General features: G+C 35.5%; 1 protein-coding gene across 1 annotated transcript; it reads left to right on the plus strand.

Annotated features, from left to right (window-relative positions):
* Positions 1-11,486: 11,486 nt before the first annotated feature.
* RAP1B (RAP1B, member of RAS oncogene family) lies at positions 11,487-23,218 on the plus strand. The gene is made up of 8 exons (XM_011223778.3): positions 11,487-11,989; positions 13,314-13,396; positions 14,911-14,979; positions 16,175-16,231; positions 17,351-17,491; positions 19,361-19,504; positions 20,396-20,512; positions 21,888-23,218. The coding sequence occupies exons 2-7, from the start codon at positions 13,340-13,342 to the stop codon at positions 20,480-20,482; spliced, it is 555 nt and encodes a 184-aa protein (XP_011222080.2). The 5' UTR covers positions 11,487-11,989; positions 13,314-13,339; the 3' UTR covers positions 20,483-20,512; positions 21,888-23,218.
* The last annotated feature ends 308 nt before the right edge of the window (positions 23,219-23,526 follow it).

Below are 23,526 nucleotides of genomic sequence, written 5' to 3' on the forward strand. Positions count from 1 at the left end.
GACCAAATTGGGGACAAATTAAGGGGCTACTGTGCATCTAGTTGATGATAGTAATGACTAACACTTAAAACTTTTATAGACAATATACATTCTTTCTTAATCTGTCCATTAAGTCTGTGAAATTGGTGTTTGCATTGTCTATATTTTCAAGCTGAGAATTAAGTGACTACCCTTGGGTAAATTACATAGGTAGTCAATTCTAGGGTTCCCTTATTTGCACATTCCATGTTTTACCACCCTGGGCAAGAGAGGACCTTGTGTCCATACCCTAATCTTAAGTTTGTTCAAAAGAAGCCCTTAATTGCACAAAGCATGTTGGACTATCATGCCAGAACTAAGAAGAAAATATGGAAAGCCTTTGCATCTTGCCTTGGTTGAATGCCCATTAGGATCCATGGATTTTCCCAGTTGAGAGCAGCTTATGAATGTGTAAGTTGTCCTGTATTGTGTTCAGCCCCTTTATTTTAGTTTTATCTGTATTATATTTGAAAGATAATTCTAAAATGTCTAATGAAACTACCATTATGAAGTTAGGAAAAGAAGATTTAAATTATTGTTAAATGTTAGTACCAACATAGAATTATATCTTTTTTTTTTTTTACAATAACTAAGAAGAGTGAATATCACATTAAGATATTTTTTAAAAGTTCTGTTGATATAAAATTCTTCAAAACCCTGGTATATGTAACAATGCATTTTGGAATTGAAAGGGACCTTAGAGATCATTTAGTCCAGAAGTAGAAAACTAGTGACTCAGTCCAGATCTCCATACCTTAAATAGATTTTATTGGTTTTCACAATATTCACATTTTTTTAGAATTTGAATGACTTTAGCTGTATAAGCATTCATTTCCCTTGGCCACAGTTCACACCATTCCTTAATATTTTAACACCTTCCAGCTTCAGACATTTACATGCCTACCTGGCTGATCTGAGGCAACTCTGTGTTCAGTACTTGCCCCTTCCCTGTTCCCTCATTTTCCAAACAAGGAAACTGGAAATTGAGAATAAAGTAGTTTATCTCAAATTTTTTAATAGAGCCAAGCTTCCCAAATCTCAAGATAATGTTCCTTTCTACAATTTGTTGTCTCACCTTAGAAAACAATACAAGATAATATATAATCAAGTGCTGAAGTATTTGGTGTGGGTTGTCAGAGGAACTGTCATTGTGGGCTGAGACAGTTCAAGAATACTTCAGAAATCTTTGACACTACCCTCCTAAGAATTGCATTCTAAGTATTTGCTAGTCAGGAACATTCTATCCTGACCTGTGTAGTATTCTTGCTACATTAACAGTGGAGGGGGCGGTGCCAGAGAGAGGATCATGAACGTGTCCCCATATAGAGCTGGCAAAGGAAATCACTGAGAGGCATTTTGTGCATATTGAATAATTGGACCTTATAAGACCAACTACATTTAGATTGCTCCAGAAATCCCATTTTTGCCCGTTAGCAGAGGAAGAAGGGGCATTGTAGCTGTGAGCCCTCCAGTGGATTCTAGACAGAGCTCTGTGACTTTCCCAAATCCAAATTTAACTTTAGCTACAAATTAATTGGCATATTACCCTACCAGAGATGTTGATTTGAAAATAATAAACAGAAAAAGCCACATGGTAGAAGCTTTTATTGAAAACACAAAATCAGTCTATTGAAAGGGCTCTCTTTGGGTACTGAGCTATACAGTTGATTTCTGAACAGCATGGGGATTAAGGGTGTTGACTCCTGCACAGTCAAATCCACATATAACTTTTTACTCCCCCCAAAACTTTACTAATAGCTTACTGTTGGCTGGAAGCCTTACTGATAACATAAACAGTTGATTAACACATACTTTATATGTCATATATATTGTGTACTGTATTATTAGAACAGAATAAGCTGGAGGAAAATGTTTTTAGAAAATCATAAGAGACGGGCGCCTGGGTAGCGCAGTCGTTGTCTGCCTTCGGCTCAGGGCGTGATCCCGGCGCTGTGGGATCGAGCCCCACATCAGGCTCCTCCGCTGGAAGCCTGCTTCTTCCTCTCCCACTCCCCCTGCCTGTGTTCCCTCTCTGGCTGGCTATCTCTCTCTCTGTCAAATAAATAAATAAAATCTTTAAAAAAAATCATAAGAGAAAAATATATTTACAGTACTGTACTGTATTTTTAAAAATCTGCATATAAGTGGACCCATGCAGGTCAAACCTCTGTTGTTCAAGGGTTACCTGTATGGTGCCTTCACCTTAACAGAAGTCCTTTATCACCGTGTGGTGTAAGAACATCCCTCCATTCCCACACTACCTTTACCTTACTTTATTTCTTTTCTCCATAGTGCGTATATCACTTCTAACATGTTTTATATTGATTATATTTGTGTCTCCCCAAACTCCATTATGAATTCTGACTTTTGTTCACTGCTTCATTCCCATTGGGTAGAGCAGTACCTGACATGTTGTAGGCACTCATTATATATTGATGTTGAATACTAAATGTTATGGTAATCTTGGTATAAGTTATAATTTCTTAGATTTTCTTTTTTAATCTTCACATACTAGTACAGCTCAAACCAGAGTAGGTCTTCAGTAAATGTTAACACCAAGTAAAAGCTAAGGGTTGTTTTTTTAATTCCAGTATAGTTAACAGTGTTAAATTAGTTTCAGGTATACAATATAGTGATTCAGCAGTTCTTTTTTTTTTTTTTTTTTTAAGATTTTGTTTATTTGACGCAGAGACAGCCAGCTAGAGAGGGAACACAAGCAGGGGAGTGGGAGAGGAAGAAGCAGTCTTCCAACGGAGGAGCCTGATGCGGGGATCGATCCCAGAACTCCGGGAGCACACCCTGAGCCGAAGGCAGACGCTTAATGGACTGAGCCACCCAGGCACCCCTCAGCAGTTCTATATATTAGTTAGTGCTTATCAAGATAAGTGTACTCTTAATCTCCTTCACAAAAAATGCGGAAACATTAATTTGAAGGGACGTATGCACTCCTGTGTTTACTGCAAGATTATTTACAATAGCTGAACTATAGAAGCAGCCCAAGTGTCCCCTTCCCATCGATAGATGAATGGTTGTTAAAAACTGTAACTATATATATATAAATATATGTGTATATATATATATATCTATATACACATATGAGGTTTTTTTAAAATACATCTATCATTTTTTAATGCTTTTTTAAATTTCTCCAGTGATTTTTAGAATTACTCTTATGGTTCATAATTAGGGTCAGTAGTATTTGAAGTTGGGTCTGTCTTAGGTCTTATTAATAAAAAAATATGTGTAATATAGAGTGGTAGATAATTAAGTCGTTTATTTGCTTTTTGATACGTATTTTTATATAGTGAATACATTTAGACTAAAATTTTACCTAATTTTTATTTTCTCTGACTCGTAAATCTCTTCAGAATTTTCTCAGAATCATTATAGTGTCCGTTTCTGTTTTGTATTTTTGTGAAAATTCCAGTCCTTTTAATTGATGAAGTATTATCTTGGATATATTTACTGAACTTCAGGTAGACTGTGATTGCATCTGTTTCCTCAACTGTCCTTTCAAGCAGTTATGAAGCAGCCCATGAAACCTGACTTGGGAAGGAGCCCTAGGAGGTTTTGTTTTCTTGTGCTTCTATGTCTTTGCTATGATTTTCTTTGAGACTAGAAATAAATAACTTCTTAAATTGACTGAAAAAAAAATGCAAGCAAAACTAGGTTGTAGAGTAAATGGAGGAAGTTGTAGAAGGTAATAATAAAATAACCTTTTAAATTACTGAACAGGTACCCAAGTGTTTTGGAAGAAATACAGCAAAGTCTAAGACCTATCAGTTATTTTCATTTATCGGGAGTTGGTTGTAAGTCCTACAGATTTTAGGAGCTCTATATAAGTAATTAAAATTAGGAATCTTTACATGTAAATATGTAATCCCCAAAATTACCCCACCAATTTTTAATGAAACTTCTAAGCCTTCCAAGTATTTTTTATTCAGCTTATTTATTAAACCAATTTAATTGGTTTTCTTCATCTATAATCTTAGATTGTTGGAGAAGTAATGTGAATCATGCTTCATATTTATAATTGTGTGCCTGCTTGTTGTAAAAGTTATACTTTCTTGCTAATGAAGAAGTGTAAGTGAGAAGTGGCGTAACACCACTAAACTCATTTTGCATATATACTATTCTTACCTGTTTACCTGAAGAAAATGAGGATCTGAGAGTCCCTCAATAATTAATGACTTAAAATAGGCGACTTAATAGATTAAAGCTTTGTTCAAATGCAGATTAATTTAGGTATATTATTTTTAATTAGCAATTCTTAACTTTGCTTTTAACTTCCCAGAGTACACCTAGTTTTTACAAATAAATGACATTATTTCAAGGAATACCCAAAAAAAGAACATATGTAAACCAACCAAATCCCATCACCTGTATTAGAAATTCAAACTAGAATGTTTCACAGTTGACCAATAGCACCATCATTTTTGGCAGTGTTTAACCAAGACATTCCCATTGCTGATGACATTTTCATTTAACGTTTTCTCATCGTGTTGCCCTTAACTTTCTGAAGGTTGTTAAAATTTCTTAAATTCATAGATTTTTTTTTAGTTGATTATGAAATGGTTTTAGTTCGACTTCCCATTTCTTCCAACTAACAGTAACTTAGACCTAGTTATCAGAACTCTTAGTAATTTCTAAATCAAGTACCCTAATTTTACTTTGTACCTTTTTTTGTGTCTTAATCTTTATTTTCTCCTGAAGTGCAAGAAGATAAACCAGCAAGCTTTTCAGAATCCAGTCCTTTGATTGTGGCACACCAGTTAAAGTACTTAGAACTTAATTCCTTTGCCACCCTACTTATCTTTTCTTTCTAGGTAGACTTTTTAGCATGCTAATTAATATAAAGATAAATTCTGCTTTGACAATAGAGAGGAACGAGTTTAAAATTCCAGTATTTACATTGTTAGAGTAAATATTGTCAGTATTTATGTTGATAATTCTTCTGTTAAGCACTTAAAACAATATATTTAATTTTGTAATTTTCAGTAAATACTTCTTAGCCCTTTTCAAGAACAAGCATACTAGTTATTAAGGTTTAAAAATAGGATTAAAAGAATTTTAATTCTTCTTTTAAGCTTGCCTGTTTTCTTTAAACATGCACTGTCACCAACAGTATATTACTTATCTGAAAGATATTTCTCTCTGCCAGCATCAATATTATAATTACTATTCATTGTGAGTTGAATGACTGGCTAAACTTGGTATTTTTGAGTTTCTAATGACCACTTTTTAAAAATGCCAATGATTATCAACATTCTTAAATGATAATAACATAGGGTAATTAATTACAAGACAACTCACAACTCCTCTTTTACTTTGTCTTTAATTTTCATTTGTATATTTTGTAAATTGTTTATTAGTAATAAAACGCTCAGAAAAAAATTTAAAAGTAGAAGAAAAATGATCCCCCACATTATCACATATCTGTTTTACACATTCAAGGTAATTAAAATTCATTTTATGTTAAAATCTCAGGATTTTTCTCACTGTTCCTAAAGTATACTGAGGTTTTCCCTAGGCTGTCAAAATTACAGCCTGCAAAACTTGAGGTACAGAAAAGTTCATAGACTTGTGTAATTAATATTAAGGGTCAGAGATAACACCAATATTATAGAATTTTTTGTGTAGTAATCTTTTTTAAAGACTTACAAGAGGTTTATTTCCGATCTTTCTCCCTGAACTACATCTTTAAATGATTCAGAATACTGACTTGTACTTAACTAGCTTTTTGCTTTTGTATCGACATGGGAGGTTGTAACACATTTCAGTTGCAGAGATGTTAAAATGTATTTTTTTTTAAGATTTTATTTATTTGACACAGAGCACAGGTGCACAAGCTGGGGAAGCGGCAGAGGGAGAGGGAGGAGCAGGTTCCCCACTGAGCAGGGACCCTGACACAGGGCTTGATCCCTGGACCCCGAGATCACGACCCCAGCTGAAGGCAGACGCCTGACCGACTGAGCCACCCAGGCACACCTAAAATGTATTTTTTTTAAGTGCCTCTTCAACTTAGTAGAATATGGTCATAAGCCTTAGTCTACAGCTAAAGAATTGTATATAGTTTAGTTGATCTTAACATATTCCAAACTTGTTGTAGTGACAGGAGGACTAAATATGGTTGGAAAATAGTTTTAGCCTGTACATTGTATCTCTTTGGGTACCTAGAAGAAACTTTCTCAGACAAAAGCTGGACTGCAGTCCCCAACTTGTATTGATAATACGTTTTATTGAGTTAGTAGGTAAAAGGGTAGAGCAGTGCTTCTAAGTTGCGGCAACTTGAGCAGTAGCTCAGACCACTGCTTATTATTATTAAAAAACTGTCTTTTGATTGTTACTCTGTGCAAGGGACCAGTGACTTTTAAGGAAAATCACTACATTTCATTCCTGAATTTACCGAGCACGTACCGTGTGCGCCAGGCACTGTTTCAGGTTCTTGTGTGTCTCCCTCACAACTTTATCATGTAGATATTACTGTTTCCATTTTTCCCTATAAAGAAAGTGAAGCTTTGAATGATTTCATGACTTGCCCAAGGTTATACAAAGCTAGGATTTGAAACTTAGGTGCTGTGAACCATTATGCTGTCCTGTCAAAATTGTCCCTCTTTGGGATTCTATGAAAGAGAGAAGTTATTCTCAGAGTCTCAAACAATAGTTATCACAAATCCCTGTGAAATTCTGATGTAACTCTCCCCATCAAAATTGTGCGTAAAATTTTAGAAATTAACAAGTGCTCATTCTTGGGCATTAAGTTAAGAGCACTTGAACAGGAAGGTCCTGCCCACAGCTCACAAGTACACAGGTGCCAGCACCTTTTCCCTCCTCCCCACCAAAAAGCTAATGACAGACATTACTTATTGAACAGGGTTGTCTTTTCTGCTAAAACTAGATGCAACCACACAATCCATTTAAAAACAGAAATAATGCCCATTCCCAGTCACTGGCATTCACAATGAAATCCATTATTTCAATCTTAGAACCTGTAAATAATTTTTCAAAGCTGGTGTAGTAGAAAGCACCTATTTAAAAAGTTAATATTAAAATCTTGGCTATCATACTGCTTTTTTTTTCTTATTAAGGAAAAAAAATACCCCTAGCCTTGGTATTTTATCAGGATTTAGATTAAAATATTTTAGTTGTTTAGTACATATAAGGAAATACTGGTAAAAATTGATGAGAGATGATGACTTTGCTCAGCTGCATTTCCTTACCAGTATTGCTTGTTACAGAGCTGCTTATTGGCAAGTTACATGTGTTTTGTCATTATGTTTTTAGATTTGAAAGTTTATTAACAACTTTATCATATTTCTCTACTTGAAAATTTAAAATTTCAGGTCTAAATTTCCTGTGAGCGTAGGGCTCTGTAATAAAAATTCTTGGTTGAATTACTAAAAACAAATAGACAAGCTTAATTTTTTTTTACAGATTCATTTATTTTAGAGAGGTGGGGGGGGATGGGCAGGGGAAGTGGGGGAGAGAGAATCCCAAGCAGATTCCCCACTGAGCACAGAGCCCAGCACAGGGCTCAGTTTCAGGACCACCTCCCCCCACCAACACACACACACACCCGGCCCTGAGGTCATGATCTGAGCCGAAATCAAGAGTCAGACGCTCAACCAACTAAGCCACCCAGGTGCCGCAATAAGTATTATTTATAATATCCACAAGCCAGAAATAATCCAGATGTTCATCACCTGATGAATGGGTAAAGAAAATGTCATGTATCCATACAATGGTTATTTTTTTAAATTTTTTTATCATAACAAATAAAAGGAACAGTATGGAAGCAATAATGTAGATGAACCTGATTCTAATTCTAGCAACAGGTGATATTCACTATAGATAAATGAAGCAATTGGGGAAACAGGTCTCAACCATCTCATTAAGAAATGCAGTCTTTTTATAGTCAATATTTTTAAATGGCAATTTTTACGTTAATTCAGTCAGCTGTGTCATTGTTTTCGTTTTGGGGTTTTTATACAGTTGTGCATCATCACTACAACCAGTGTTAGAACACTTCCATCACCCAAAAAAATTCCCTTGTGACTCGTCGTAGTCAGTCCACTTCTACCTCCAGTGGAGAAAGGGCAGGAATTGTTGGGTGCTTAAGTTTTCCTTAGAGCACATTATGGGACATTGAATCATTGTACTTCACTTCCTTAGGAAATATGGAACATTGATCCTTCCTGTAGCTCTTCTTGCATTGTGTAAGTGTCCTTATCCGTAGACTCCCATTTCTCAGAAAACAAAGAAGTTTTGGTTCAGTTTTTCTTCCTAGCTTTTTCATTTGTAAGGGTCTTTGAAAAATCTCATCTGTTTTATTCTAAATCATTAATTTCTTATTTTAAGTTTCCCATTCAGGTCTGAGCCCGGTTAACAGAAAGAACGAACATGTCTTCCTTTACCTCAGCTATAGACTCTACCACAGAATATATTTTAGTTTCCTGACATTAATTTTTATTTTGTTTCATATCATTTTTATTTTGCTTACAGTTTTAAATCTTGATCAATCTGCCTCTAAGAAAGACTTCTAAAATAGTGCATTTCCTAAAGAAGTTCTTGTTCTCTCAAGGCCAGTTTTTAAAATATGCTGGGCTGTTTGAATCTGGTCTTTCCTGTTCTGCTTTCAACCATTTTTCTTTATAAAGAGGAAATTAAGTAATGATTAAGCTGAAATTCTGAAACAAATTTCTGTCAGTCTCCCTGAGATTTAAGAAAACCCTTAACTGTAAATTCAACTAAATCTAGACTCATGTTTACACTCAATTTCTACAGTTCTGTCTTTTACTCCAGCAATTAAAGAGGCTAGTATAATTGTTCCTTTGCCGAGAAAGCTTCAAGAAAAGTAGTTCATTTCAGAGGTAAGGGGAAGGAACAAAAGGAATAGGATTGTGTGGGTAGTATAAGAGACAGAATGATTCAAGAGAGTAGGCTTCCAAAGGTTTGAGCCGGGGGAAGTAAAGAAAGACTATCTTAGTCATTTTATTTTGAGGCCCCAGAATACCAGTTAAAGAAGTTGACTATCGAATGTTATTTCGTCTCATAATTTTTTTCTGTAGTTACAGTTCCTCTTAAGGTATTAATTTTGACATTTCAAAAGTTGGTCATAAGTCCGGTTGTTAAGTCACACGTCAAAAATCACAGTTTTTGTCATTTGCCAGTGTAAGTACAAAAGTCAAGATTATATTGGGAGTTTATTAAAAAAACATGGAAGTTCTTCCTAGAGAAGGTTGGTGGCTTTGACAAAGCAGCCACTAGAGTCAAGAAAAAGCGTGTCAGGTTAATTAACTGGGAAGAGGCACATGGGAACTTTCTGGGTAATAGAAGTGTTTTAAATCTTAATGAGGGGTGAGGTGCCTGACTGGTGGAGGTGGCAGGACGTGCAACTCTTGATCTTGGAGTTGTGAGTTTGAGCCCTGTATTGGTTATAGAGATTACTTAAAAATAAAATCTTCGGGGGGGCCTGGGTGGTTCAGTCGTTGAGCGTCTGCCCTCGGCTCAGGTCATGATCCCAGAGTCCTGGGATCGAGCCCAGCATCGGGCTCCCTGCTCAGCGGGAAGCCTGCTTCTCCCTCTCCCACTCCTCCTGCTGGTGTTCCCCCTCTCGCTGTGTCTCTCTCTGTCAAATAAATAAAATCTTTAAAAAAAATAAAATAAAATAAAATCTTTCTAAAAAAATTCTTGAGGGCTCTGTTTGTGATTGTGAAGGTATTAGCATAGGTCAGAATTCATTTTAGTATATTTAAGATCTTCCTATTTCACTTGATATAAATTATTCCTAAATAAAAATGATTTAAGAGCGCTTTAAAAAAACTTTTTTTTTTTTTAACAAGCGTGTCCTTACAAACAGATCCTCAGTTTCCCTGACCAAGCAGAGGTTAGAAAGGGCCCACATTATCAACAACTGCACAGTTACTGACCTTACAGTACGCTGTCATGAAGTTTATAAGTGACCCAAGGTGATATTTGACCAGTCACTCACCTCTGCGTGAAGAGGTCACTGGTTTTACTCATCTTCAAGTTTTAGTGCCTGGAGCCAGCTTGGATTGGATTGGAGACTTGTGGGGGGCTATGCCTCCATTCATTCCAAATGGAGCACTCCCTTATTCAGTGAATGGAAACAAGACAGTCCAGGACAAAACAAAATACATGACAAATTTTTGCACAAGTAGATCAACAAAAGCAAAGCAAATAGCTGAAGAATTAAACTAGTGGCAAAAATATTTACCAAATAGTAAGCCTCCGAGCCATATCCAAAAGGCTTAATTTCCTTATACCAAGACCTACTTGGTACAAATCCTAGGATAACAAAATAAATTTGGCAATGTGAGCTCAAGGAGCCAATTGAAGCTTCCATCATTGTTGAGACTGACTCATCTGATAGCAAATTCTCAGAACAAACAAATTAGACCCAAGCATCCCCTTCAGTACTTTTGTTTGTCTAGGGCATCATTTGGAATGATGCTAAGTGAGGGTCTTAGGTCAAAATATCAAAGAGTGAAAGGCACCATTCAGTATCTGAAACAAAACGCACAAAGCTGAAATTATTGATTACTTAAGGAAAAGATATCCTGGTCAGACACTGCCACCTCTGAGACACCAGACTTCTAGTCTTACAGGGTTTGAAGGAATTTGAGAGTTCAAAGATAGACAAGTTAAGTGAATTAATGTCAACTGTAGAAACACTGTCATTCAAGCAAGGAGGTGGTTTAGTTGACTTTTTAAAAAAATTTTTTTAGAGAAACAGTGTCAAAGAAGTTATCAAAAATTGGCTCAGCCAGCCACATAAAAAAAGAATGCAGGGAGATGAATCTAATTTTATTTGTGTTGAAGTATTTGGTTTACTGTTACTGAAGTATTGGGTTGTTTAGGAAATTCTTAACCCAAAGTTACCGTATTTCCTCTAGTTGGGTTCAGAAACACAAACTTGAAGACATCTTTCATTAGAACCCTGAGTTTTTAAAAAATATTTCTCTGATCAATACAAATCTATGTGATTGGGTAATGTCTGCATGGGACTGGTAACGGAATTGTCCCCTAAGTAATCCTCTTTTTATTTTTATTTATTTTTTTTTTTATAATTTTTTTTTAAGATTTTATTTATTTATTTGACAGAGACAGAGACAGCCAGCGAGAGAGGGAACACAAGCAGGGGGAGTGGGAGAGGAAGAAGCAGGCTCATAGAGGAAGAGCCTGATGTGGGGCTCGATCCCACAATGCCGGGATCACGCCCTGAGCCGAAGGCAGAAGCTTAACCGCTGTGCCACCCAGGCGCCCCAGTAATCCTCTTTTTAAATGATTTTTTACATTAAAAGAAATAAACCTGACTTCAGTTAAATTTTTACAAAGAGTGGTTTCTTTTTTTCTTTTTTTTCCTTTTTTTGGGAGAGAGAGTACGGGGGTGCTGGGAAGAGGGACAGAGCAAAAGAGAGAATCTTAAGCAGGCTCCATGGCCAGCACAGAACCAATGCAGGCTTCAAGTCTTACAACCCTGAGATCCTGACCTGAGGGGAAATCAAGGGTCATGTGCTTAACCAGCTGAGCTACCCAGGCGCCCCAAGAGTGATTTCTTTATCTGTCCCAAATTTGTATGCATACTACCGTGTGGAATATTTTTAAAGCTAAAAGTTGATTCAACTTTTATTTCATATCCTCTTTCCTAAAATTATAATCTTGTAAGAACCATGCAGATCACAAAAATTAAGGAGACATATTTGAGAACTGGGGAGAAGTCTGTAGAAATGATGGGTTCAGTAGGAATAAAACATAGGATAGTAAGTGGGGAGGTTAGCAGCTAATTTGGTTGGTTGATTTTTTGGGTGTGATTTTCCTCCCATTCAGGAAAAGAGAAAATATGTTAACTAGTCTACACATCTAAAGTCAGAAGTGGAGAAAGTTTTGAAAGGAAGCCATGGCGATAGACATGGTGTCCTAAAGAGAAATAAAGGACTGGCATAGAGAGGTAAAACAAGGGATATATTTTCTAAGACTGTGGGTTGGGAGGAAAAAATATATAAATATGTAATATAGCGCCTAAGGGAATCCATTCTTGATTGACTGGCTTTCATAAGTATGGGGCTATTGATAATGGCTAGTTTGCAGAAGCATATTCATTCATTGAAGCAAATGGCTATTGATTGATTAAATGCATTTAAACCAGTTCTAGAAGTTACTTGACTAGAAGTTCTATGACTATAGAACTGTCATTTCTTCATTAAGATGTAGCACCTGTTCTGGTGGCCACTTCTTTCCCATGGTCACTGACCAATTATTTCTTTCTAGGACGGTAGGAGTTTTGTTATTACTTCCCTAGCCTGGAAACTTTTAGGATCTTCTTTCTCTATCTTTAGTATACTGAAATTTTGTGATAATAAGCCTTGGTGTGGGTTGTTTTCTTTTTGGTTTTGTTTTGATTTCCACTATTTCATCTTACTGAACACCGTAGTTTTTCAGTCTGGGACTCATACTCTTCAGTTCTGCCTCTGATTCCTGACCATTTTCAGGCTCTTTGTATCTCCCCCCACTTCAGGAATAGATACCTGGTCTGCTTTCTCTGCTAACTCATTTCCCATTCATGTATCCCAGGTGTTGGCAAATTTTTTCTGTAAATGCCAAATAGTAAATATTTTAGGCTTTGTGGACCAGATGGCCTATGTTGTAACTACTTAACTCTGCCATTACAGCAAGATAATGCCCACAGACAATACACAAATGAATGGACATGGCTGTATTTCAATAAAACTTAATGTACAGAAACAGCTGATTAGCTGGATTTGTTTGCAGACCTTTCTTTCAGCCTGTTCATCTTTACTGGAATATTGCTCAGTGAGGATAGGAATTTTCTGTTGTTCATTGGGCATATCCCTGTACTTAGTAGGCACTCAACTACTTGTGCAACTCCAGGTTACAGATGGTTCAGGAAAGGGAGTTAAACATGCCTGTTACTGCCATCTTGTAACCAGTAAAATACCCCTTCATGCTGTTTTTCAGCACCCCCCCTTTTTTTTTTTAATTCATAGCACAAATGTTTTATTCTGTTTGATTTTAGGACAGGGCTGAAAGTCGTCTGTAATTCTGTGGTTTCTTTCTACCTCTCATGTGGTATAAAGAGCCCTAGCAATAGCATTCTTTACTAAGTGTCTTTATGTCTTTATATATTAGTATGGTAAGAGTAATCATTTTTAAACTACTTGCTTGAATATCTAATTTGTATAAGAAGCACATACATACATAGATATTACCTAAGAATTCTCTCTCTCTCTCTTTTTTTTTTTTTTCCTTATAAGGTACTAGCTTTTGACAGGTTTGCACCATGCGTGAGTATAAACTAGTCGTTCTTGGCTCAGGAGGCGTTGGAAAATCTGCTCTGGTAAGTCATTCTCACTGTACCTAAGCTATTGACTGCAACACATGTTCTTTTTCTGTTGAGTTTTAGGTTTTGATTATTTGTCTTCATTTATTTGTTAAAGTGAAATGTCAGTGATTTTAGAAGCAATATAATATTTTCCTTGTAATTTTAGTCAGCTTTTAGTTGTACCTGTGTAGATCATATTGTCTCTGGTCCATTGGTTCCAGACCAACATGAGATATGCCAGAATACAATTTGGGCTAAGCATAGAGAGGGAGAGCATATAAATGTGTGCCTATCTGTATTTCTGAGCCAGATAGGAATTAATTTTGGCCTTTCTCATTGTGACTGGCTTATAATATATATTTTATGTTGGAAAATATTAAAGCTTATAAAAAGCCTTTTTCAAATACTACCTTTGTCCAGTTTTCACATTATTTTAGCGGCCATGCTTTTTGTATCAAGAATAGTATAACGATTGGACACCCAGCTGGCCCAGTGGGAAGAGCATGCATTTCTTGTTCTTGGGGTTGTGAGTTTGAGCCTCATGTTGGGTGTAGAGATTACTTAAAAATAAAATATTTTTTAAAAAATGATAATTAGAAAAAGTTTGATAGTAGTGGCTGGGGAAGGGGAGAAACTTAGGGAAAATAACCTGATGAGTATTGAGTTGTTCAGTTTAACAAAGCCCCACTTTAAAACAAATTGACCATCTCACTCAGCCACTTAGAATGGCCACCTAGCCCAGAACTTGATGTTTGGATCAAGCTGAGAAATGTGTACAATGGGGCATGAGCTGCCTTTTCATTTGTAAATATATCCAAAGTGATGAGGCGGTGACTTGAGTGTATGTACTCATGTTCACAAAACAACTAGCCTCTTTCTAATTAAAATTCAAATTTAATCTGTTAAAACTAAAATAGAAGACATCTAAAAATGGTTTTAAATATAGGGCCCCTGGGTGGCTCAGTAGGTTAGGGTTAAGTATTGGACTGTTGATTTCAGCTCACGGTCTTCAGATAGCTCCACATGAAGCCTGCTTTAGGTTCTCTCTCCCCCTCCCCCCACTCTTTCTTGCTCTAAAAATAAAATAGGTGCGCCTGGGTGGCACAGCGGTTAAGCGTCTGCCTTCGGCTCAGGGCGTGATCCTGTCGTTCTGGGATCGAGCCCCACGTCAGGCTCCTCCGCTATGAGCCTGCTTCTTCCTCTCCCACTCCCCGTGCTTGTGCTCCCTCTCTCACTGGCTGTCTCTCTTTCGAATAAATAAATAAAATCTTTAAAAAAAAAAATTAAATAAATAAATTTAAAAATTTTAAATATATGAGCTCTAAAGTTACAATTACGTAATAGGGAGCATAGTAATTATTAATTTTTTTTAAAGCTTTCTAAGGTAGTTTTCTCACCAAATGCCTACATTAAATGTAGTAGTGGTTATGTTTTCATTGATGGTATAACTAGCTATGTAAAATCAATAGTTCAAAGCATATGGATTTGGATTTGTTGTTTTCTTTAAGTGTATGCTTTTTTTTTTCCAGACTGTACAGTTTGTTCAAGGAATTTTTGTTGAAAAATATGATCCTACGATAGAAGATTCTTACAGAAAGGTATATGTTACTCTAGAAGGCTTTTGCTTTTGACTTTACTATAAATATAAGTTCTTATTTTTTAGCTTTGTGATTGCTGAATGTTGTTTACAAAGTTGGATGAAGAAGCAAGAGTTTATAAAATTAGTAGGAAAAATTCACATTTGATTATTTCCTGGCTTTGTGTCCTTACCGGTTAATGAGAATCTTAAAACACTTGCTTTTGTGTGTTCTCTCCCCCCACCAGAAAATTTTAAGTTTATCCTGACTCCACAAATGTCAGAATTGGGCCATCCATTTCAAGTGATAGTTCTGTCCCCCCACCCCCAACACCACCAAAGACTGAATACTCTCAGGCTCCCTTCTTTTTAAACTAGAGATGGAAATAAGAAGTCTCTCTAACCTTTCTGTGTAATAACTCTTTGAGAAAGTGTTACTGCTTATAATAGAAAGAGTTATTTCTATGTCCACTAATACAACATGTGACAATAAAACTTAATATGCAGACATTTTTAATTTAGTAGGGGGAGAGTTATCTCCCCACCTTTATGTAACAGCCAGTTTGACCCCTGCTGCTATGTAGATACTGTTTCTGTTCTTACCTTTGTGTCCACAGTCTACCAGAGAAACTGGAAATCCCTTCTTGCGCCTCAGCTGTGAGGCCGTATTACTCTTTTCTTTCCACACCTAATTCTAAATAGCTTCTTTTCCTAGGAAATGTTTGGCGGAAAGAGGGGTCACAGGTATATATAATTTATTGCTACATGTCTTCTGCTGCTTTGCTACCAGAAATGTTGTTCCAATATGGTGAAGAAGATGTAGTTATCTAGAGAAATGAAGGTATATCTGAGTAAAGTATGGCAGTGTTGAGATAGAATGACTTCTGATCTTACTGGAACTATTACTGGTTTTAAAATTTTTTTGAGCTATTTTGAAATCATTTCCTCCCCCAGAATTAAGTTGAATGATTCACTTTGAGCTTGGATGTTATAGGTATCCTTATGTTGAGAGCACATGGTTTTTGTACACGAATACAATTTGGGGGTCAGTGGACCTTGATTATATAGCCATTTTTCCTCCTGTTTTATTCAGGTACTGTGTGAAACTAGTTGTAAAGTTACAGTAATCTCTATTTAAATATCATATTAGCTTTTGTATATAATAAGTTATTCTTTTACACATTAAAAATGAAGGTATATTTTAATTTTTCCCCCAGCAAGTTGAAGTAGACGCACAGCAGTGTATGCTTGAGATCTTGGATACTGCAGGAACGGTATGTAAAACAAGTACCGAAGTCCACGCACAACTTGTGCGATGTTGACCTCGCAAGTGCTAGTACTCTATAGACAAAACTAGTTAAGCTTATTTAGAAGCTTACTACTTGCATTAAATCTTACAGCTGCTTTTCTTATTCTCTTGAGTTGTATTTTGTGTGTGTGTGCTTTGTAATTGCAGTGGGTCATTTATTGAAGAAATAAATAGAAATTTGTTTGAATGGGAGCACCTGGGTGGCTCAGTCAGTTAAGCAGCTGCCTTCGGCTCAGGTCATGTTCCCAGGGTCCTGAGATCAAGTCCCCACATCGGGCTTCCTGGGAGCCTGCTTCTCCCTCGCCCTCTGCCTGCCGTTCCCCCAGCTTGTGCTCTCTCTCTCTGTCAAATAAATAAAATCTTTTTAAAAGTAAATAAATAAATTTGTTTGAAAATTTTCAGTCTCAGTAGTACTTTAAAAACAAGTTAAAATATATCACAATATTTTAGTTAATGTGGAAAATACTTCGGTAAACATTTATTCCTCAGTGGCTGTGTGGAATAACTTGAACAGTATCTTTTCTTCAGAGTACTTATAGGCCAGCTAGATTTGTTGGTATCAGAAGGTGAAGGGAAGATTTATTCTGAATATATGGTATTCATTCATCTAATATGTTTGAGTACCTGATATGTGCCATGGGCTGTGTTCTTACTTATAAAGGCTCACAGTCTAGTGAAGGAGGAAGAGTGTGAGGAAATGACAAGATATAGGTTAGCATGCTGGTGGGTCCCTTAGAAGAGTATTGTGAACTAGCTGCAAGAAACTTGGGGATTCAGTTTTGGTACCCTGTATATTATATATTTAAAAGCTGTCTTTTAAGTAGCTTTTGGAGAAAGGATCTTTCTTTCCCACTTAAGTAAACTTACTGCACATAAATCTGCTTTGTTTGTATTATTGTTAAATAAAAACTTATTTCATGAAATAGCAGTTTTTCAAATAGCATCTTGCCACAGACTATAATTTTAAGAAATGTTACATAACACTACTGTATTTTTCATTGAGCTCTAATTATAGACTTTAAAAATTATCACATTAACTGTCAGAACTTTATTGTTTTTTAATGATCCTTTCTTTCTACTGTAGGAACAATTTACTGCAATGAGAGACTTATACATGAAAAATGGACAAGGCTTTGCATTAGTTTATTCCATCACAGCACAGTCCACATTTAATGATTTACAAGATCTGAGAGAGCAGATTCTTCGAGTTAAAGACACTGATGATGTAAGCTGACTTCCTAATTAATATATTTTATTTCAAACTCTTAGTGTAGTGATATATTATTTAAGAATTTGGATTTAAATCCAATTTAAAATTCATGTGTTTTGGGGAGGGGAGTTTCAAAAGCTTTTTTCCTTAAAAGGCAAAAATATATCTTTAACACTCATGCATATTTTCAATATATAATTTGGAAAATGAGAAATAACTTTCTTCTGTCCTTTACCTATGTAAAATAAACTTTATACCCTTCCTATTTTTAAATAATGCGTTTGGTGGGGAGGAAGGAAAGATGTGGGTGGCAGATGTTACTAACAGATGTTCTGGCCATATTTCTGGTAGACTTAAGAGCCTTTCTAACAGGAATCAAAACTACATGTGAACACATCTCAAACAACTGACAGAAAAAGAATATAATAATTCTTTTAAAAGGAAGCCAACCAGTACATTAGATTCTAACATTAATATGCGTGCCCCTTACAGTGTACCATAATGGAGTTTAATCCCTGTAGGAAAAACCCTGTAGCAGTGGTTCTCAAAATTGATCTTGCATCATAATCACCTGTAAATCTGGTTAAAACAGATAGCCAGGCCTCACTCCCAGAGTTTCTGATTCAGTAGGTCTAGAATAGGGCTCAAGAATTTACATTTTTGGGGTGCCTGGGTGACGCAGCGGTTAAGCGTCTGCCTTCGGCTCAGGGCGTGATCCCGGCGTTATGGGATCGAGCCCCACATCAGGCTCCTCCGTTGTGAGCCTGCTTCTTCCTCTCCCACGCCCCCTGCTTGTGTTCCCTCTCTCGCTGGCTGTCTCTATCTCTGTCGAATAAATAAATTAAAAATCTTTAAAAAAAAAAAAAAGAATTTACATTTCTAACAGGTTTCCAGATGGTGTTGATGCCGCTAGGGTCCGAGGACCACACTTTTAAAAAACACTGTATTATGTGTATAATTTAATTATAAGCAAATATTGTGAGGGTTCAGAGTCCTTTGTGGGAAATGTTGCCATTTCCTAGACTTTTGAAACAGGAGAACTTTGGGGGATTCTTAAATTTTTACAGCTCAGTGACCATTTCTCAATTAGTAAGTCTGCTTTCTACTGTCTCTGATAACTAGTTTTCTTCTTCTGTCAATTACATTAAATACATATGAATATAAAATTCTTTATCTGTTCCTAAAAACCAAAATTCTTGATACTCCTAATTTGGATCTTTTTCCAAAAATTCTCTGGAAAGCCAGCCTCTAAATGATTAATAGGAATTTTGCAGAATAAGTATTATTTATCTCTATAGTGTCCTTTTAAAATAGACATCACATGATTAAGGTAGTCTAAATTTTTGATAAGATGATTTTATTTTCTGGCTTTTTAATATCGACTATATTAGAAACTAAAAATTCTACTTTAGGGGCTTTCCAAATTTCTCCTTTTTGTGTTATGAAATTGAGAATGATTATTTGATAAATGCGTTCAGTAATCCAGAGAACTTGAAGTTGATTCACATCCCTTAGAAAAACATTTTAAAAATTTGAAGTATATTGGCTTTTCGTAGTAATACCCTTTTGTAATTTATTTTTTAAAAGGTTTCGTGTTTTGCTTACTATATTTAGTTATAAGTCCATTGGGACATAATTTTAAGGGTTTTTTCCTCCTCTTTTATAAATAGAGCATAGCTTGTTTTCTAAAAATTTCACATGAAAGATTCTTAACAGGGTTAAGCCTTTCATATTTAACTGTAAATTTTATTACATATTATTCAGTATTTTTCTCTGGCATAAAAAGTAATCCTTAGGGTTGACTCTTAGAATTCTTTGGTTTTGAATTTATATAGCATACTTACTTACTTTTTTTACCCTCACAATTTTTTTTTGTATTTTTAGGTTCCAATGATTCTGGTTGGTAATAAGTGTGACTTGGAAGATGAAAGAGTTGTAGGAAAGGAACAAGGTCAAAATCTAGCAAGACAATGGAACAACTGTGCATTCTTAGAATCTTCTGCAAAATCAAAAATAAATGTTAATGAGGTATGGTGAAGTATACTTTAAGAAACTCTTAATTTGGAATTCATTTAAAATTAATGAAAAATAATGAGTGTGTATTAGTTTAACCTTAGTAACGTTAATGCTTACTCCTGGTACTTTGTTGATCTTACAGGCAAAAATCTTTTATGTTAAATATATACATGTTAATAAGCAACAATGCTAGAATTTACTATGAGAAAAAGGAACACTGGGGTGCCTAGGTGGCTCAGTCAGTTAAGCATCTGCCTTTGGCTCAGGTCATGATCCGAGGGTCGGGGTCGAGTCCTGCATTGGGCTCCCTGCTCAATGGGGGTCTCCTTCTCCCTCTACCCCTCCCCCCTGCTCATGATCTCTTTCTCTCTCTCAAATAACTAAATAAAGTCTTTTAAAAAAGAAAAAGGAAGACTGGACAGAAAAGGATGGGGATGGGAAAGATAGGATTAAGTATTCAGGTATATGTATGTAGAGATGAAGGATGTTTTGTAAAAGACGGAGACAAATTCAAGAAGGCCTACACGGTTCTTGCCTTGAAGGGGCTTAAGTCAAGTTGTGGGGTAAAGATAACATAGAAAGATTTGAAGAATAAATCATCATTTTCTTTGAATGATATTAAATGTTCTAATGAACTACAATAAGGTCTCTGCTGCTCCTTAACTCAGTACTTATTTTAAGGAGAAAAATTTTAGCCCTCCCAAAAATTAAAAGTGTTTGGCAGTTATATGACTTCCCAGTTTTACTTATTCCTTAACTGAATAGAATATTTGTTGGAGTTCATATATATCCATGGAAAGTTCAGGTTTTCATTTCATTTTTTTCATTTTTTTGTGTTTTTTGGGGGGGTTTTTTCCTGTAAATAAAAAAAAAACAAAACAAAAACAACAACTCTGTTTGCAGATCTTTTATGACCTAGTGCGGCAAATTAACAGAAAAACTCCAGTGCCTGGGAAGATCCGCAAAAAGTCAACATGTCAGCTGCTTTAATATATTAGATGCATTGTAGCTCTGAGCCAGGTATGTTAATTTATCTTTTTTTTCTATTTTTATATTCTTTTCCTCTAACTTTAGCCTCAACTTCATTAAGGGCACTCTTATAAGAAAACAAGTATAGAATGTTTTGTTCTAAAAAAAAAAAAATGGTTACTTCTTTTTAAGATATCCATGAGTTAGTATGATATCCTAGTAATTAAAGTAATTATTTCCTTTATATATCATCATCAAAAGTAGGGTATTCCACATAAATGAATAGTCTAGGTAAGTTCATCCAATATAGACTTATGCCCCGTTGGTACACTGGTGTGTGCTGACAGTGCAGTGGTGAACAAAACCAACCTTCTTTCCTTGTCTTAAGCTAATTCAGGTCTAGTGGAAGAGTTAGACAAACAATTGCAAAATATGATAAATGTGGGATAGAGTAAGTCCAGCACAGTACTGGTAACAAGATCCCTGACACATTATCATATGCTAGCAGTCTTAGTTTTATCCACGTATTCATTGAGTTCCAGGCATTTATGAAAATTGTCTCAGCAGCCATATCTATATTAACAGCATTTCTGGAACTTGCAACAAGTCTGAACCCCAGAAAAACAGTAAAAAGAAAACTTTTTTTAGCCCAGGAATGTATGCAGAAAATCATCCAAAGTCAATAAATACTTGGCAGACAATGAGTTACTTATTTTTATGTCACTCACAATTATCTTTAAGTCTAATTACATATGATTTCAGTGTAATACCAGCTTTTTCTGACATTCATCTTAAAGTTGATAGAATTTGTTTAAATATGGAATTAGAACGTTTATAACCGTCAACTGTAAAGAACCATCATGAAATAAATTCTTTTTTGTCTGCTTCTCTGAACCAGCTTTGTAGCCACTCTTCCTGGAAGAGTAAGGAAGAAAGGTCTTGATTTTCTGGTACTAGAAACCCTGATTAGATGTGCGTTCTATACTTACGATGTAATTCTAGGATTGGAAACACTCATTTTGTTGATATTGCTATCTTTTTTAATCCTAATTTTAATAAAGTTGACGTGACCTAAAATTTTAATGTGGTGTTTTTTGTTTTTTGTTTTTCTGCTTTTAATCTTTGGAAGGTAATACACAGAAATGTGCACTAAGGTACATTCCCTTTTTTTGTCTAAAACTTTTCATTTGACTGACTTTCAAGAGGGCAGCAGAGTAGATGAAGTCATTCCAAGATGAACATGTCTACCTATGCTTTGCTTTGCTATGAGTTGTGTGGTACATCGTCATACATTGTCATGAATGTAATGACAAGAGCCTGTATATTCATTTCTGACACTTACAACACTGCTGCTTTAATGTGTTCCTTTGGATCTGTAGTGAGCTGTTTTCAACCCGTTTTCAATTTAATTTTTTCCTTTCGACAGGTCTGAAGAACTGTTGCCCAATTCAACAGTGCCAGCATTCCAACTTTGTTAAACCTACCAACATCTTAAATGGACTTTCTGTGGTGGTACCCTTTAAGAGGCGGATGAAAGCTACTACATCAGTTTGCACATTCTAATCACTTTCCAGTATCACAAGAGAGATTTTTACTTATATAATAGTCCTAGAGTATGCAGCTGGTAAAACCAGAGGCTACAATCCAGTATTACTGCTAAGAGACATTTTTCATCCACCGATGTTGTACATGTATGAAAATGGTGTACTGTATACTTTAACATGCCCCATACTTTGTATTGGAGAGTACAATAATGTAAATCCTAAAAGCACCACTATTTTAGCATAATAAAAGAAAGTCCAAAGAGCTCCTATATAGACTACTCCAGATAACTTCGCTTCTTTGATACTTGTAGCTTATTGTAATTTTTTTAAAGAAATTCAAGGTCATTATCATTGTATTGTACAAATAAGCGCTTTGATTAACACAGCTATATAGTTTTTTTAATTTTTAAAAAAACCTGTGGAGACAGTGATCTTGTCTTTAAAATATGATAGTCCTTTCAGTATAATGTCTTAGATTAAAGACATTGCCTTTAATATCTGTTGGGAAAGAAATGTCCAGACTTTTCAAATCTTTTATTATATGTTTCCTTTTTTGTTTACATAGGGAACAATGTTTATAGTTGTGTGTACAGTGGGGGTCTACAACAAGAAGTGTATATTTTCAAACGATTTTTTAATGATTTAACAATTTTTGTAAATCATTTTCAGGCTTCTGCAGCTGTAGATTCTCACTGTGAATCCCTTGCTTGCTCATGCATAAGTGTATTTGCAATACCAAATATACAGGTTTAGTATTTTTGCCTGTTAGTGATTGTTTCACATGTGTAACGTTTTGGTTGAGATGTTAAATGGTGGACGAGTACTGTGGATGTGAATGTGGGAAGTAATTTTAATCATGTGTAATTGGTCACAAGGCCTAAGTTGCAGTAACTCTTGCTGTTTTATTTAACAATGCCTTGTTGCTTTGTATGCATTAACCGTTTGGGTGTAAAGATTGTGTGTCTATCCAACAGGGAGCCACAGTATTTAAATTGACCAACCTAATGTTACAACTACTTTGAGGTGGCCAAATGTAAAACTAAAAGCCTTAATTAAAGTGGTGCAATTTTGTATAACTTAGCATCAGTAGTTCAATAAATTTGGATTGCCATGCAAGGGCTTGCATTATAATTACTTGCCACTTGAATGTGTTTTGTGTAATGTTTAACAGTGCTAGCAAATAAATATGGGTTTAACTTCTTTTTAAATGTAATAGGTGCATTTTACGTAGTGTGGTTTCATACTTTAACATTTGGGCAAGCCAGATTGATTCATTGATTATAGAAATAATGAGTGAAAGATGCCACATTTTTTTCCCCTAATGTTGTTTGAGTATCCACATAACCACCTTTTGAATTTTTTCTTGGGAAAGAATTTTGTAAATCAAGCAATATTACGTATGCTTTCTGGGTAATGTTCAGTAGCTCTTTGAGGTGTAGGAGAAAGATTTGAAAATACTTTGGTAGATGTTACGCTTATGGATTTTTTTTTTAAATATGGGATGAAGTTAGAATATTATGG

Source organism: Ailuropoda melanoleuca, chromosome 15 (assembly GCF_002007445.2).
Source record: "Ailuropoda melanoleuca isolate Jingjing chromosome 15, ASM200744v2, whole genome shotgun sequence".
NCBI lineage: Eukaryota > Metazoa > Chordata > Mammalia > Carnivora > Ursidae > Ailuropoda > Ailuropoda melanoleuca.

What these genes read in the sequence shown, in the direction of transcription:
- RAP1B (XM_011223778.3), top strand. Translation starts at nt 13,340, where the DNA reads ATGCGTGAGTATAAACTAGTCGTTCTTGGCTCAGGAGGCGTTGGAAAA. An exon ending in TAGAAGATTCTTACAGAAAG is followed by an intron (nt 14,980 to 16,174) that starts GTATATGTTACT and finishes TTTTTCCCCCAG; the next exon opens with CAAGTTGAAGTAGACGCACA. An exon ending in TCTTGGATACTGCAGGAACG is followed by an intron (nt 16,232 to 17,350) that starts GTATGTAAAACA and finishes TTTCTACTGTAG; the next exon opens with GAACAATTTACTGCAATGAG.